Below are 14,238 nucleotides of genomic sequence, written 5' to 3'. Positions count from 1 at the left end.
CTGGTCTCGATCCAGGTGTATGCACAAGCATAGGTCCAAAGATCCCAAACTTGTGTTGCCAATCGAGGACTCTGAGTCCTTAATCAAACAAGCCCATTGATCTAGCCAGATGACTAAAGATCAACATCTCAATCGTCCCCTTGGGGAGTATTTCATTCCAAACATTTACACTCTCGCCTCCTGCATCACGAGACCTGATGTAGGAGCAAATAATTTTGAAATATAGGTCATTATTATTCAAATGCTTCCATCTTTTTATGGCCTTAGCAATGAAGACCCATATTGTCACCTCGACGAATTTCTTAAGATCTGCTCCACTGTGCAGATCCATAATTTTGTAGATGATGCTTTGCGGTTAACTCTTTTCCTGCTCTCCTTAAAGGATAAAGCTAAGCACTGGCTTAAATCCTTAGATACAGTTCGTATTGTTACTTGGGAACAATTGCAAAAGAAATTTCTAAAAAAATATTTTTCGATTGGGAAAATGAATCAATATCAAAAGGTCATAACCATTTTTCTGCAAATGGAGGGACAACAATTTCATGAAACCTGGGATAGGTTGAAAGACATACTCAGGAAGTGTCTCCACCACCAAGTTCCAAAATGTCAACTTGTGCAATATTTTTATGATGGTCTTACTGAAAAGAATCGTCAAATGGTTGATGATGCATGCGGGGGCATGTTCATGCTAAAAAATAAAGATGAAGCATGGTCAATTTTTGAAACATTAAGTGATAATTCTATGCACCATGCTTCATCTTCTAGATGTGATAGGACTACCTCTGATCTTAGTGGTCCTAAAAAGGGAGGAATATTTGAAGTTGGATCTAGTCAAGACTTGCATATCAAAGTGGACTAGTTGGCTAGAAAATTGGATCAATTGCTAGCCAACCTAACTTCAAATAAAGTGAGTCAAGCGTGCGAGCTATGTTCTAGCCCTGCACACTATGTTTCTGATTATCCTGCAGCACCACTCTATCCTGAATTTGTTTAGAAAAAAGGTGAATGTTGCCCAAGGTTTTGCCAGTCCTACACATCACCCATATGCACCTACTTATAACTAAGGTTGGCAAAACTACCAGAACTTCTCGTGGAGAAATCCACAAGTCCCACCCACTTCCTACCCACAGGTCAGACCTGGTAATTTTCAGCAAAGATACCAAATATCTATTTTCCAACTGCCTCCTCAGTTGAGCCTACCTTCTCCTCAGAAGCTCACAATGAGTGAGTTCTTTCAGGAGAAGCTCCTCAAGGCCTCTTTTGACATAAAGGCTAACATTTGTTCTCATACACAGTCAATAGCCAAATTAGAAACTCAAATGGGACAGTTGGTTGAGTACTTGAGCAGGCACAACAAGAAAAGCTTATCAAGTCAACATGTGCCTATTCCGAGGGCAAAGGAACATATGCACCATGGCCTGCACATGGCAAAGTCTCATCAAGAGTTGGCCAACATTGTCATAACCCTTCAGAGTGGGAAGGAATTTTACCCAGCCATGGAGACTTAAAAATACATTGACAAAGTATACACCACTGGGTTCTACCAATGAAACACTGACCAAAAAGGCCTCACAACCCTTCTCCATACAACATTGGGCCTTTAATGTTGAGATCATTTTCCCTTTACTCTCTCTCTCTCTTGCTAGCCTTGTACTCAAGAACAGGTGGATCAGGATGATTTAAACGTATTTGTCACTCATGATGTACCATACAAGTGTAGTGAGTGCTTGTACATCCAATCCATATTAAGAGTTACATCAAACTCAATCATATCTAGTACAATCAGATTGGCAGAGAGGTTCTACCCTGAAATGATCACCTCCATGTCTGGTAAGTAAGTGCAAACGATGGATCAATTGGTCGAGGGTGTGATAATTTTCAAAATATAGCCCAATGTGATAGGAGTCATATCGATCATTTTAGCAAATCGTGTGAACACAAAAGACGGTGTAGTGCCCATATCAAACATTACTCTAGCATCAAATTTGGTGATGAAAATAATACCTTCGCTGACATTGGCATCCTCTTGCAACTCCTCTGTAGAAGTCGCATAAACTTTGCATGTCACTGGGATAGTTGGTGTCGCTACTACTAAGGTTGTTGTGATCGTTGTTGCTGCTGTCCTCGTGGTGTTGCATTTTCTCCTTCCCATGCTAGCCGCTTTGAATAATTATTGATAAAATGTTCAATCTCCCCACAATGTAGACATGCACCCGTTGCCTTGTGGCAGACTCCTCTATGCAATTTCTGGCAGAAAGAACACACCGTGGTAGTCTGTTTTGGTCGGCTAGTCCCACCTTACTACACCCCAGGCTTCTTCGTAAGTGGTGCCTTACTTGACTCGACTGTGGGTCTTTGGGTCCTGTTTCCATTACCCTTCGACCTATCAAAATATCTAGACTGAGTCTTCTTAGAAGACTCCCAATAATCATCCTACAATACGTAAATAGTCATTATCATTTGTTGGGGTTATCTTAGGGTTATAAAAATAATTATTTTATTTTTTTCACCTAAAGCATTGTAGCCATCTCGATGGCTTGGTTGAAGTTCTGGGGTCGACTCACCAGAACTCGAGTCGTCAGTCCATCTCATAGCCCATGCACATACTTTTTTACATGAGCCTCGTCAGTGGTATAGGTGTTGAGGCAGTATTTCTCTAAATGTCTAAACTGAGTAGTATACTCAGCCACCTTCATGCTGCCCTAATGGAGATCTAAGAACTCTTTCATCCTGCAATCTCTTGCGAACTGGAAAAAATAGGTGTCTAGGAACACCTCAAAAAACTGTTTCCAAGTAAGCGTTTGTCGCTGCGTTGGTCTATAGCGCAACTCTTATACCATCTCCCACCAACTCTTGGCATCTTCCTGAAGTTGGTAGGTAGCAAAGGCAACCTGCCTCTCTGTGGGAACCACAAAGATGTTGAAGATCTCGCCTATAGTGCAGATCCACTTCTCGGTTGCATCAGGGTCCTCCTTTCTAGTAAAGGCTGGGGGACTCAGTTCTATGAAGCACTTATAAGATACTTCATGGTTTGCTGTGTTTGGCGCTCCACTGCCATCAGGGTGATGGTCATTCCCATTGCCATTAATTCCATTATTCACGAGGTTCTAGTAGGTAGCAGTCAAAGTCGCGAGGGCTTTCAAGAGGAAATCCCTCTGCGCAGTCCAACCGGCGGGCTGTCGTGCGGCCATCTATAAGAAATTCAATTTTTACATAAATTTTTATGTTTGCATAACTAATTTTTTTCTACTGATGTCTGTATTTGGCATCTAAGTTCAGGATTTGCATGAATCATAAACATTAAACTTTTCATGATCAATTTCATAGCAATACTTAAAAATAAAAAGGAACACACTCACCAAGCAATGTCAGTCAATTGGACGAGCTTTGAGCCAATTTTTTTTCTATCTACTCTGATACCAAGTTATAACACCACAAATTTTTATCCCAAAAATTATGGAAAATATATATAATTTTTAAATGTTTTTTTTTTAATCACAATGGATATTCAAAATTGGATAAAAGCTTTGAACGAGTTATAGATCCACCATATCATTCACATAAATATTTAAAATTCAACATCCACAATTAATAAAAGTTAAAATTTAAAATTCAACATCCATATTTAATAAAATCCATTACAAAATTTTAATAAATAATATCATAGACTTATTCATAATCCATAACATAAACGTGAATGTTCTCAATCCAAAACATTAGCATAATTGGAAAATATTTGACTTGGTTCTCGCCGTAACCACTTGTCATCGCATTGGTCATCTATTCGCTACCTAAAAAAAGTTTTCATAATAGGGTCAGACTTAACAAGTCCTTAGTAGAAAAGCACTATTCAATACACGTAAATTAAAACAAGTATGCAAAAGCATGTTCTAACACTCACACATGTAGATATCAATCAACACTTTAATGATACATACAATGCAATGCTTTACAAAATTTTCAATCATTCACACTTGCATATTTCTTTTAATCCAAAGCAATTACAAATTCATGAACAAGTAAGCATGCATAAGCAATTAATAATGCATGTACTTACCATTGCAGAAACCATTTATGCATTAGTGACTTTATTATCTTTAATTAGATTTTATTTTTAAATGATGCATATCATGATTTAACTAGATGCACAATCATATTAAGTTCTCACTTCTTGGTCCCATGGGTATAGTCACAGGCTTAAACCTGGATCAGGGTCATGGCACAAGCAGTATATTATTTAATTATGGCTTTGTCCTAGTCGGACACCTTTCACTAGTCTTGAGTGAGGGACGACCAAAGCGAGAGAGGCTCCCAACACCACCAACTCAGTGCATCAGACTTTCACTCATGAGTTTCTTATCCTCGATGTTGCAGTCTAATGTGGAGGGTTTCCCTATCTTCATGACTGGAGAGGAACAACCTTCCATGCTCAAAAATTTTATCCACGAAACCTTATGTACCACTTACCCTCTCCTTGTGAACATCATACTTTATTGTTACATGGTTAACCTTTTTAATTCATTAGTTCCATGCAACACATACTTATGAATCCAATTTAAGGATTTGGCCTCTTCTGTGCCCATGGATGCATATTCTTAAAATTACAAACTTAATCAATCATGTATAATTGTACATTCTTTTTATTTTTGGCTTAAGCACTCATTCATCAATAGGCAATGATCATAAACAAATGAATGCATCCAAACATTCATATTTCATGCATGCTTCATTCAGTTCAATATCAATTTGCATTACAAATCATTTGTGCCATAAGCACCATAATCATATCGTGTATTTAATTAGACTCAATACCTATATACAATCAATATTGGATTATATATGTAGCATCATTCATTTCACATAAAAACATGTTTGAATGCCAGCAAGATATCACATGCATTAATAACCTCATCCTTAGCCAGTTTGGGATCCATCAGACCCCTAAATTGTCTGACAGTTACGACTATCATAGATCCATATACATTCTGCAGACAGAGCTGACAGATTATAGAAAATTTTGTCACCTTTTTTATGCCATAAATTGTTCTTAAAAATTTCTCCGTATATAGGAGTTACAACCAGTTTAGTGTTCGCATGTACATTTTTGTTCCAACTGTCACTGTTTTGTACACAATCTAGGAACAGAGCCCAAATTTTTACAAATTGTGTAAAATTTTGTTAGTTTTCCAACACATTAAACTGTTCATAAACATTCCTCTAGACGAGGGAGATACAAATGATTTACCAGATGGATGTCAGGCGAGAAATGCGAAATAATGAGAAACATGCATTCGAGTAAGCAAAAATAGGCCATCCAAATTGAGTTTTCGTAAAAAATTTCAATAACAACACTTCACTCACTATTTCAAAAATCTCAAATCATAACAATACATAATTTTTTTACAGAAAATTTTCATTTCTATAGCCATTAAACTGAGAAATCGATCCATCTTTCCAAAATTATTTCCTCAAAAAAGTTTTCAGTATTTTTCCTAAATTCATGCATATATTTATAGTTTTTTTCACATGGCATATTTTTAATTTTTCTACAATAACAACATATAACATGGATGAGAGAATTAAATCAAGCGCATTAACTGAATTTTTTACAAAAAAAATTGATTACATATCTCTCTATTGCATTAAAAAAAACAATTTTGTTTATGAGAAGACCCATCATACATGATTAGCATAAAATCTTAGGTTTTTAAATTTTTTTTTCTAGGGACTGAACCACCCCCACTGGTAAATCTGATCAGCCCCTACTTACTTTAACATATTTTTGGATTCATGAAAGGTTTTCATTCGAAAACCCTTTATGCCTCGAATCCGGGTTAATCGGCTATGCCTGATTTGCTCGTATTCAGATACAATACAATGACATGTACATATCTAAAAACTTTTTTTCTAAGACTCGAGACCAGAGTCTTTTCTCACATGTATATGCATGTGTACATCTCTGATTCAGAGTGTATACACACATGTGTACCAAACTCCAATTTTAATTAAACTCCCTAAAACCGATTTAGTATAAATCAATTTTTGAGAGGGCTTTCAATCCGAAAATCGCCTCTACTCTAAATATGATAAATCTGACACTGAATCCTCACATGGGAGGTTTGGTACATGATATATCTATTTAGAATTAGAATAAACTTGTGCATATGAGTTTCGATCTAAGTTTAGACAATAGAACCCCTACCATTTTCGAGAAAAACCACTCCGCTCATCGAAAATCGGTTTCTCTATTCAAATTGCCTTCTTCTCTTCATGTGGTGGCTGCACCCTGATGCTCAGCCCCCCTTCAATGTGTGGTACAGTCCTCTTTGTCGTGTGAAAGAGGAAAAACCAGGAAAAGAAGGAGAAGAAGAAGAAGAAATAAGAAGAAAGAAGGAGAAGAGGAAAATAGAGAGAAAACAAGAGAATAAATCTAAAATAGGTCCTCTTTTATAGGCTCTAAGCTAGATCAAGGTGTTGGGATTAATCTCAGCCCTTGATCTAGATCTCCTACTTCTTTCCTTTTCTAAATTTTCTTAAGTATGTTTATATATATACATTATAGGTTTTTTTACTTAGTTAACCTAAGTTAGGTAGCCTTATGATGTACTATTATGTACATCACATGACCTAATGTCATATAAGGGGGTCCACAAGGCTGGTCGTCACCCCCTTGTGTGGCTTTCTTTCCAATTTCCAAAACTAGTGAAACATGCTTGCTTGGCAAGCAAGTTGACTTAGTCCTTTTTTTTCTTTTATTTTTTTTTTCCTTCCTCTATTCTTTTCATATCACATTTTTTTTCTTCTTTGCTATTTAGCCCATCCTCGAACCTTCTAGGATGGGACGGCCCCTCTTGGGGGCCTTCACTAGGTTTTGGTAACTTTTGACTTAGTCTTTAAAACTTGATTTTTTGGAAACTTTCAAAAAGCTTTGAAATTTAAAATTTAAAATTTAAAATTTAAAATTAAATCTTTTCAATTTAACCTTGAGGTGCCACATAGGATGGGCCCCATTGGGAACGACCCACCTATGGACCTCTACTACTTTATTGGTTTTGGTTAATTCTAATTTTTCATTCCATAATTCTTTTATTTTATTAATTAATTTTATTAATTAATTTTATTTAGTATTTTGGATTTCAAAATTTTCAAAACCCATTTTAATTTTAAATGGAATGACTCTACATATAATATAAATTATTTCAAATTCACATTAAATTCTTTCAAATACTAGTTTATCTAAATTATCTTCTTAGAAATGCTATTTTTACTAAAACATAATTTTGAGTACAATTTTCACTTAGTTATTTTAATTTTTTTTCTAAAATCTACTCTATTTATTTTATGCCTCTTATTATCATTAGCCATTTATTATTGTAAAGCCTATACAATTTTGAGATTTTAAATAAATAAAGAATTTGCTTTACCTTCGAGTTAAAAGTGCATTTATATCATTTAAATGTCATTTTTGAGTATTTTATATGAATAATTATATATTTCTGACCGATAAGGGTAAAATAATAATTTTAAGAATTTTTTCAAACAAAATATTCAAATTATCATGAAAATTAATTGTTTCAAGGTGTTTCAAACTTAACAAGACACATTTTAATGATTTTCAAGATAAATTCTTAAAAGGGTATTTTGGTCATAAAATTAATCATAATAAATATTTTAATTGAATAAGTTATTCATTTAGAACAAAATTTTTGTCTAAAATTAGACTATTATTCGCTAAATAGACTTAGCTTTATTTTTATTTTATTTTTTTATTTTATATAGATTCTTTTTATTTTTAGTTGATATTAAGTTCTTTGGGTCAAGACCGAACCGAACCCAAACTGGGTCCAATTCGGACCCAAATCCTCTCTCCCTTTTATCGCACATAAGGGTCAGGTGAGGCCGTTAGGGCACTCCCCCTCCCTTCTTTTCTTCTTCTCCTCCCTCTTCCCTCATTCCTCTCTATTGTCGACCCCTATCTTCACCCTTTTTCTTTCTTTCTTTTTTCCATTTTTATGCCAGCCAGTGGCTGACTATGTACCGCCGCCGTGACCACCTCTTCCTCCTCTTCCTTTTTTCCCCTTTCTTTCCCTTCCCTTCTCCTATGCGGGTGTCGATCGGAGGCCAACCAGGCACTGCAGCGACCCGACACTGCTACCACCCCGTCGCAAGTCCCAGCCATCGCTAGTTGTCAGTCCTCTGCCACCTCTGCATGACCCCTCAATGTCAAAAAGGTATCCCTTTGCTCCCCTTTTCTTTGTCTCTTTGTTTTTCGTCCTGTATGCTGTTTTTTTTGTTGGAGCTTGAGTAATGGCTCATTCGAATGTGGGGATTCCTTCATTTTTTGTTTTGGCTCTCAGATTTTTGTGATCTATAGTTGTTAAGGATTCTTAAACTAAATTTGTAGAATGTAAATTCTTGTTGTTTGATAGCAATCTAATGTATTCCAGAAATATGTCGAGTATGAATTATTGTGCAACTAAATTCATGTTAGAAATTGGAATGTACTTAGATTAAATAAGTAGTTTAGTCGTAGTAGTAGAAATTGCTTAGTGATACACATATATTACATTGTGATTGTTGATTGGCAGGTACAAAATAAAGAAAAAAGAGAATAAATGATACTTGTTGCTAAGTATCGCTTGCGGCTAGAAATGTTATGTGTCATAAATGTAATATAAAAAGAATGCAAATTGGGTAAATACCCATGGTAAGTAGGTGGTGCAAATGCATTACACCTTATATTTACTTCATTATATGCAACACCTTCCTGCTCATACACACACTTAGTTGTGGACATCTAGGACTGTTATGATAGTAGTTCAGAGATCATGCTGAGCATGATTTGAATGTATGAGAATAGAAGTGATCTTATTATTGTCGTTGGAGAACATGCTTGTTATGATTTTAGTTAGTGGGATATGAAGTGTGTTTGTTGCAGGTCATGTTTGAGTATGCACTATGTAAAATGTATGAGTGCATAACTTGATGTGTTTGACATAATTGTATTGCGAATTAATGACTAAATGAAGTATATCATGTATAAGAAGCATGCAACGTGATTGCATATCATGCACGTGAATGTGAATGCATGTTAGTGTGTCATGTTTGTGTGTAAATTAAGTTGTGATGTGTATTATGTATGAAAAATGGAATCTTTTATGACATGTACATGCATAGTAACTCATATGAGAGAATCATGCATAAAGCGTGTTGAGTTCAATTCATACATGAAAACATGTTAGAAATGAATCATGCATGAGAACATTATAGTTTAAATCATAACATGATAGGATCATGCATGAAAATGAAAATGATTATGTCATGTACATCCATGAGAGCATGCTAGAATAAGTCTTGCATATGGCATAAACTATTTTAGTCATGCGAGAGGGCATAGACTATTGCTATTATGCATGAGGGCATGAGAGGGTAATCCTGTAAGACAATAATACTTGGCTTTGACCTATGACTTAATAATAAAGATAACCCTGGGCCAGGGGTCCATTTGAGGTGTCGATGAAGCCAGTCTCTCTAAGATGGCTGGGTCTATCTCAATCTCTTGTTCTCCTGAGAGAGGAAATGGCGGTACAAGCCTCATGGGATATGTTGAGTTTTTGAAGGTTGAAGGCGCCTCTTGTCCCCGTTCCAAGAAAGTGAAGGGATAGGTCTACCAATGAGTCTTAGGTGGTAGTACCTAGGGGTGGCAAAATCTAACACGACCCGCCAACCCGCTTCTTAGGCGGGTTCGAGTTTGGCTTAAACGGGTTCATGTTGTAAACAGGTCGACCCGCCTAACCTGTTTATTAAACAGGTCAGGTTTGTGTTAGGGGTATGCTAACCCGCCAACCTGGTTGACCCGTTTAATAAACAGGTTAGGCGGGCGGGTCAACCCGTTTACCCAAACCCGACCTGCCAACCCACCCGCCAACCTGTTTATCCGACCCTGACCCGCCCGCTAACCCATTTACCCGTTTACTCGAACCTGACTTGCCAACCCGTTTACCCGACCCACCAACCCGCCCGCTAACCCACCAACGCGTTTACCTGACCCATTTATTAAATGGGTTAACCATGTCATGTTGGGTTACCCGTTTAATAAATGCGATAGGTTCGTGTTTGCCACAACCAACCCGTTTAATAAATGGGTCAGGTTCGTGTTGAGGTATGCTGACCCGCCAACCCGCCGACCCGACATGCCAACCCGCCAACCTGCCAACTCGACCCGATTTCCACCCCTAATAGTACCACAACTCTGCAGAGTTAGGGATGCATACCCGATTTGTTCACCGATGATTTATGTTTGGCATAAGCCAAAATCTTGGACCACGAGTTTGTTCTCCCTACGGTTGCATTGCAGGGTTGAATCGCTGAGGAAAGAATGAGTTAAGCTATAGGAAGGCAATTAAAATACATAGAATAATAAATACTCCTATAGTTATTTTTGAATGTCTATACCCTCTTTTATACCAGTTAGGTCTGAATAAATAAGAGAAATAATTAATTAGATTTTTTTAGAATCACTGCTATCATATATATATACATATAGATGTAAATATGTAGAGACTACTAAGGTTTGCATGATTATTGCATATGCTCTGTTACATGTGAATGAAAAAGACATGTTTATATTGGTCATGTGATTTGACCTGTTGATGCAAGCCAAGGGCTTAGTTGTTGCACGTGAGGTGCTTGTGTGTGTGAGATACATAGGAAAGGTTGAATCAGAGCTTGTTTCATTTATATATATGAATGTAAAATGCATAAATGTTTTGAGGAATGACATATAAATTTATAATTTAGATAATGCATATCTTAGTCATGAGTTGGACATGAGCATGCTTCTTTTGATGAAATATTTCATTTTACGTCACTTCTAAGCATGATATGAATTGTGAATTCTCATTCATCTATGTGAACACTTATCATAGATACGAATGATTGTAATGTTGAATGTCATGAATGAAAATGAATATGAATATGAGAACATGCTTACAATTTATGCAATTATGAATGACATGCAATAAATGATGATAAATATACATGTTTTGGTGTAGATTCCCTTGACTCTCATTTTTAAAAAATGATGGAAATTATACTTTGATTATATCATTACAACTTGATTTGTATTCTCCAAGTTTAGTTTTGATTTCCTACAGGCAAGTAGTTGATGCCCTATAATATTACAGATAACCTCATGGAAGATTGAAGCGAAGCACGGGTTGTTGCATGATTGAAAGCTCCACTCTTACCTATTACTATCCCTAGAGGACTCAAACAATTTTGGATAGTTATAAACTTGTCAAGGTTTAAGTTTTTATGTTTGGATCTTTAAGTTTTAAGAATAATAATATTTTGGAATGAGAAAAATTCTAAATTTTGTCTTTTTGTTTCCCTATTGGTTATGCTTGTGGTTTAAAAATTTTGAATTTTTACGTAACTCCTCAATTGTCTTAAACTTTAGATAAATTTCATCTTACGCATTTTAATTTTTTTTCACGTGTGAGAATCCTTAGAGTAATAAACTCAATCGAGTAGTGTTTATGGATGATTTTGTACTGCATCTGATACTGAGAGGCTAATATACACTCGCGCTTGCACTCAGGTGAGTTGTCTAGTATTTGGAACGGTTGGAATGTGGCCATAGATGAACTTGTTGGTATATTACTTTTAGGACTCATGCAAATTTCCCAATCGAGTTGCATTTATGGATGATTCTATACTGGAACTGATACTATGAGGCTAATATACACTCGCGCTTGCGCTCAGGTGAGTCGTCTAGTATTTGGAACGGTTGGAATGTAGCCATAGACGAACTTGTGGGCATATTACTTTCAAGAATCATGTGAACTTTTATAATCAATAAAAAGTTTTAAATTTTTCTCAAAATTTTGGGTTTGAAAAAGTTTTAAAAAGGTTGGATTTTTTAGGGATGTGAGATTTGGTATCAGAGCAAGGGTAAGAGTGACCTCAAGTCGCGAGTAAGACCATCTTTGTAGGTATAATATATGTTAAGTAGATGTTGTTGATAATGTGTACATATGAGATATGTTGTTATATATTGTGAAAACATGTGATGTTTGTTAAAAAACCTAAAAATATGCTAGGACTCTCAATAGTTTTTGTGTGTGATTGCTTGCCTGTCCAAATAACATGCGTAAGACAGTGATTTGATCCAAGGTACTATTATGGTTGTGGGTCAAGCCACTCTAATGTTATTTGATAGTGGAGTTATGCATTCCTTTTATTTCTGTTCGTTTTGCTAGTCAGTTACAGTTGCCTGTAGAATCTTGGAAGCTTATACTAGATGTTTGTAATCCTGTAGGCGATATTGTATCTATGTCTATTAATGACCGAATTTGTCTCTTGAGTTGGGTGGGCAAAATTTGCCTGTCAATCTTATTGTACCTGACATGACAGCATTCGATGTTATCCTCGGCATGGATTGACTCTATGAGCACTATACTGTTATCCATTGTCGTGAGGACACAATGGTCCTATCACGACCTGATTGTCTCGAGATTGCTTATTGCGCGTTTAGACCTTCTTTGGGATATTGTGTTGTTTTATCTTTGAAGGCTCACAAGTGAGCATAGGAGATCGCTATGGATTTTATTGCGGGACTACCCAAGTCTCATTGTCAGCACGATGTCATTTGGGTAATCATTTATAGATTGACCAAGTCAACACATTTCTTGCCTATTTATGTGACTCAGACTCCTGAGAGTCTTACATATCTTTATATTAAAGAGGTAGTTTGTTTGCATGGTGTACCTATGTCGATTATATTCGATCGTGATACTAATTTTACTTCATATTTTTGGGGCCAGTTTCAACAAGCTTTAGGTATGAGGTTGAAGTTTCCCACAACGTTTCACCCTCATACGGATGGTGAGCTTGAGAAGACCATACAGACCATTGAGGATATGCTTTGGGCATGCACTTTAGATTGGAGAGGCGATTGAGATAGTCACATGATTCTTGCAGAGTTCGCATATAACAACAGTTATCATACGAGCATCGGCATGACACCATATGAGGCACTCTATGTGAGATCATGTAGATCACCTGCTTACTGAGATGATGTCGGCAACCGCAGTGTTGAGTCACCTATGACAGTTCAGCATTATACAGATCAGGTGCGGATTATTCGTGATCGTTTGCGCACAACACGGAGTCGTCAGAAGAGCTACACTGATCGTCGATGTAGGGAGCTTACTTTTGAGGTTGATGTCCTTGTGTTTGTCAAGATCTCTCCTACCAAGAGTGTTTTTCATTTTGGGAAGAAGGGTAAACTCAGTCCAAGGTATCTTGGTTCTTTTAGAGTCTTAGAAAGGATTGACAAGGCATCCTATCGCGTGGAGTTACCACTGTGGTATTCACAGATTCATGATGTATTCCATGTATCCATGGTTAGGAAGTATGTTCACTACTTTTCTCACATCATTCAGTATAAGAATATGGATGTTCAGGAGGATCTATCCATTGTTGAGAGGCCAATTCAGATTGTTGACAAGAAGGAACAAGTTCTGCTAACCAGGACCCTTCCTTTTGTTAAGGTTCTTTGACGGCATCATGGTACCGAGGAGTGCACATGGGAACCCGAAGCGGGTATCTGAGAGAAGTAGCCTCAATTATTTTTACCCGAGTAAAAAAATTTGAGGACGAAATTTCTTTTAAAAGGGGTAGGATGTAAAACCTGTAAAATTTTAAGATTTTAAATAAATAAAGAATTAGCTTTACCTTCGAGTTAAAAGTGTATTTCTATAATTTAAATGTCAATTTTGGGTATTTTATATGCATAATTATATATTTCTAACAAAGGTAAAATAGTAATTTTAAGAATTTTTTTAGACAAAATATTCAAATTATCATGAAAATTAATTGTTTTGAGGTGTTTCAAACTTAATAAGATACATTTTAATGATTTTTGGGATAAATTCTTAAAAGGGTATTTTGGTCATAAAATTAATCACAGGAAAAATTTTAATTGAATAAATTATTGATTTAGAATAAATTTTTTATCTAAAACTAGACTATTATTTGCTAAATAGACTTAGCTTTATTTTAATTTTAATTTTAATTTTAATTTTAATTTTATTATTTTATATAGATTCTTTTTTATTTTTAGGTCATATTAGGTTCATTGGGTTGAGACCAAACCGGATCCAGTTGGATCCGGACCCAAATCCCCTCCCCTTTTTATGACACGTAAGGGTCGGGCGAGGCCGTTAGGGCACT

At 36.1% G+C, this 14,238-nt stretch overlaps 1 protein-coding gene across 1 annotated transcript; it reads left to right on the top strand.

Moving 5' to 3' along the window:
- Positions 1–13,109: 13,109 nt before the first annotated feature.
- Positions 13,110–13,565, top strand: LOC149848981 (uncharacterized). Its single transcript, XM_090006371.1, has one exon. The coding sequence runs from the start codon at positions 13,110–13,112 to the stop codon at positions 13,563–13,565; it is 456 nt and encodes a 151-aa protein (XP_089862497.1).
- Positions 13,566–14,238: the final 673 nt, after the last annotated feature.

This window comes from Nuphar pumila, chromosome 1 (assembly GCF_984573655.1).
Source record: "Nuphar pumila chromosome 1, dmNupPumi1.hap1.1, whole genome shotgun sequence".
Classification (NCBI taxonomy): Eukaryota; Viridiplantae; Streptophyta; class Magnoliopsida; order Nymphaeales; family Nymphaeaceae; genus Nuphar; species Nuphar pumila.
This window is presented reverse-complemented; position numbering and strand designations above follow the sequence as displayed.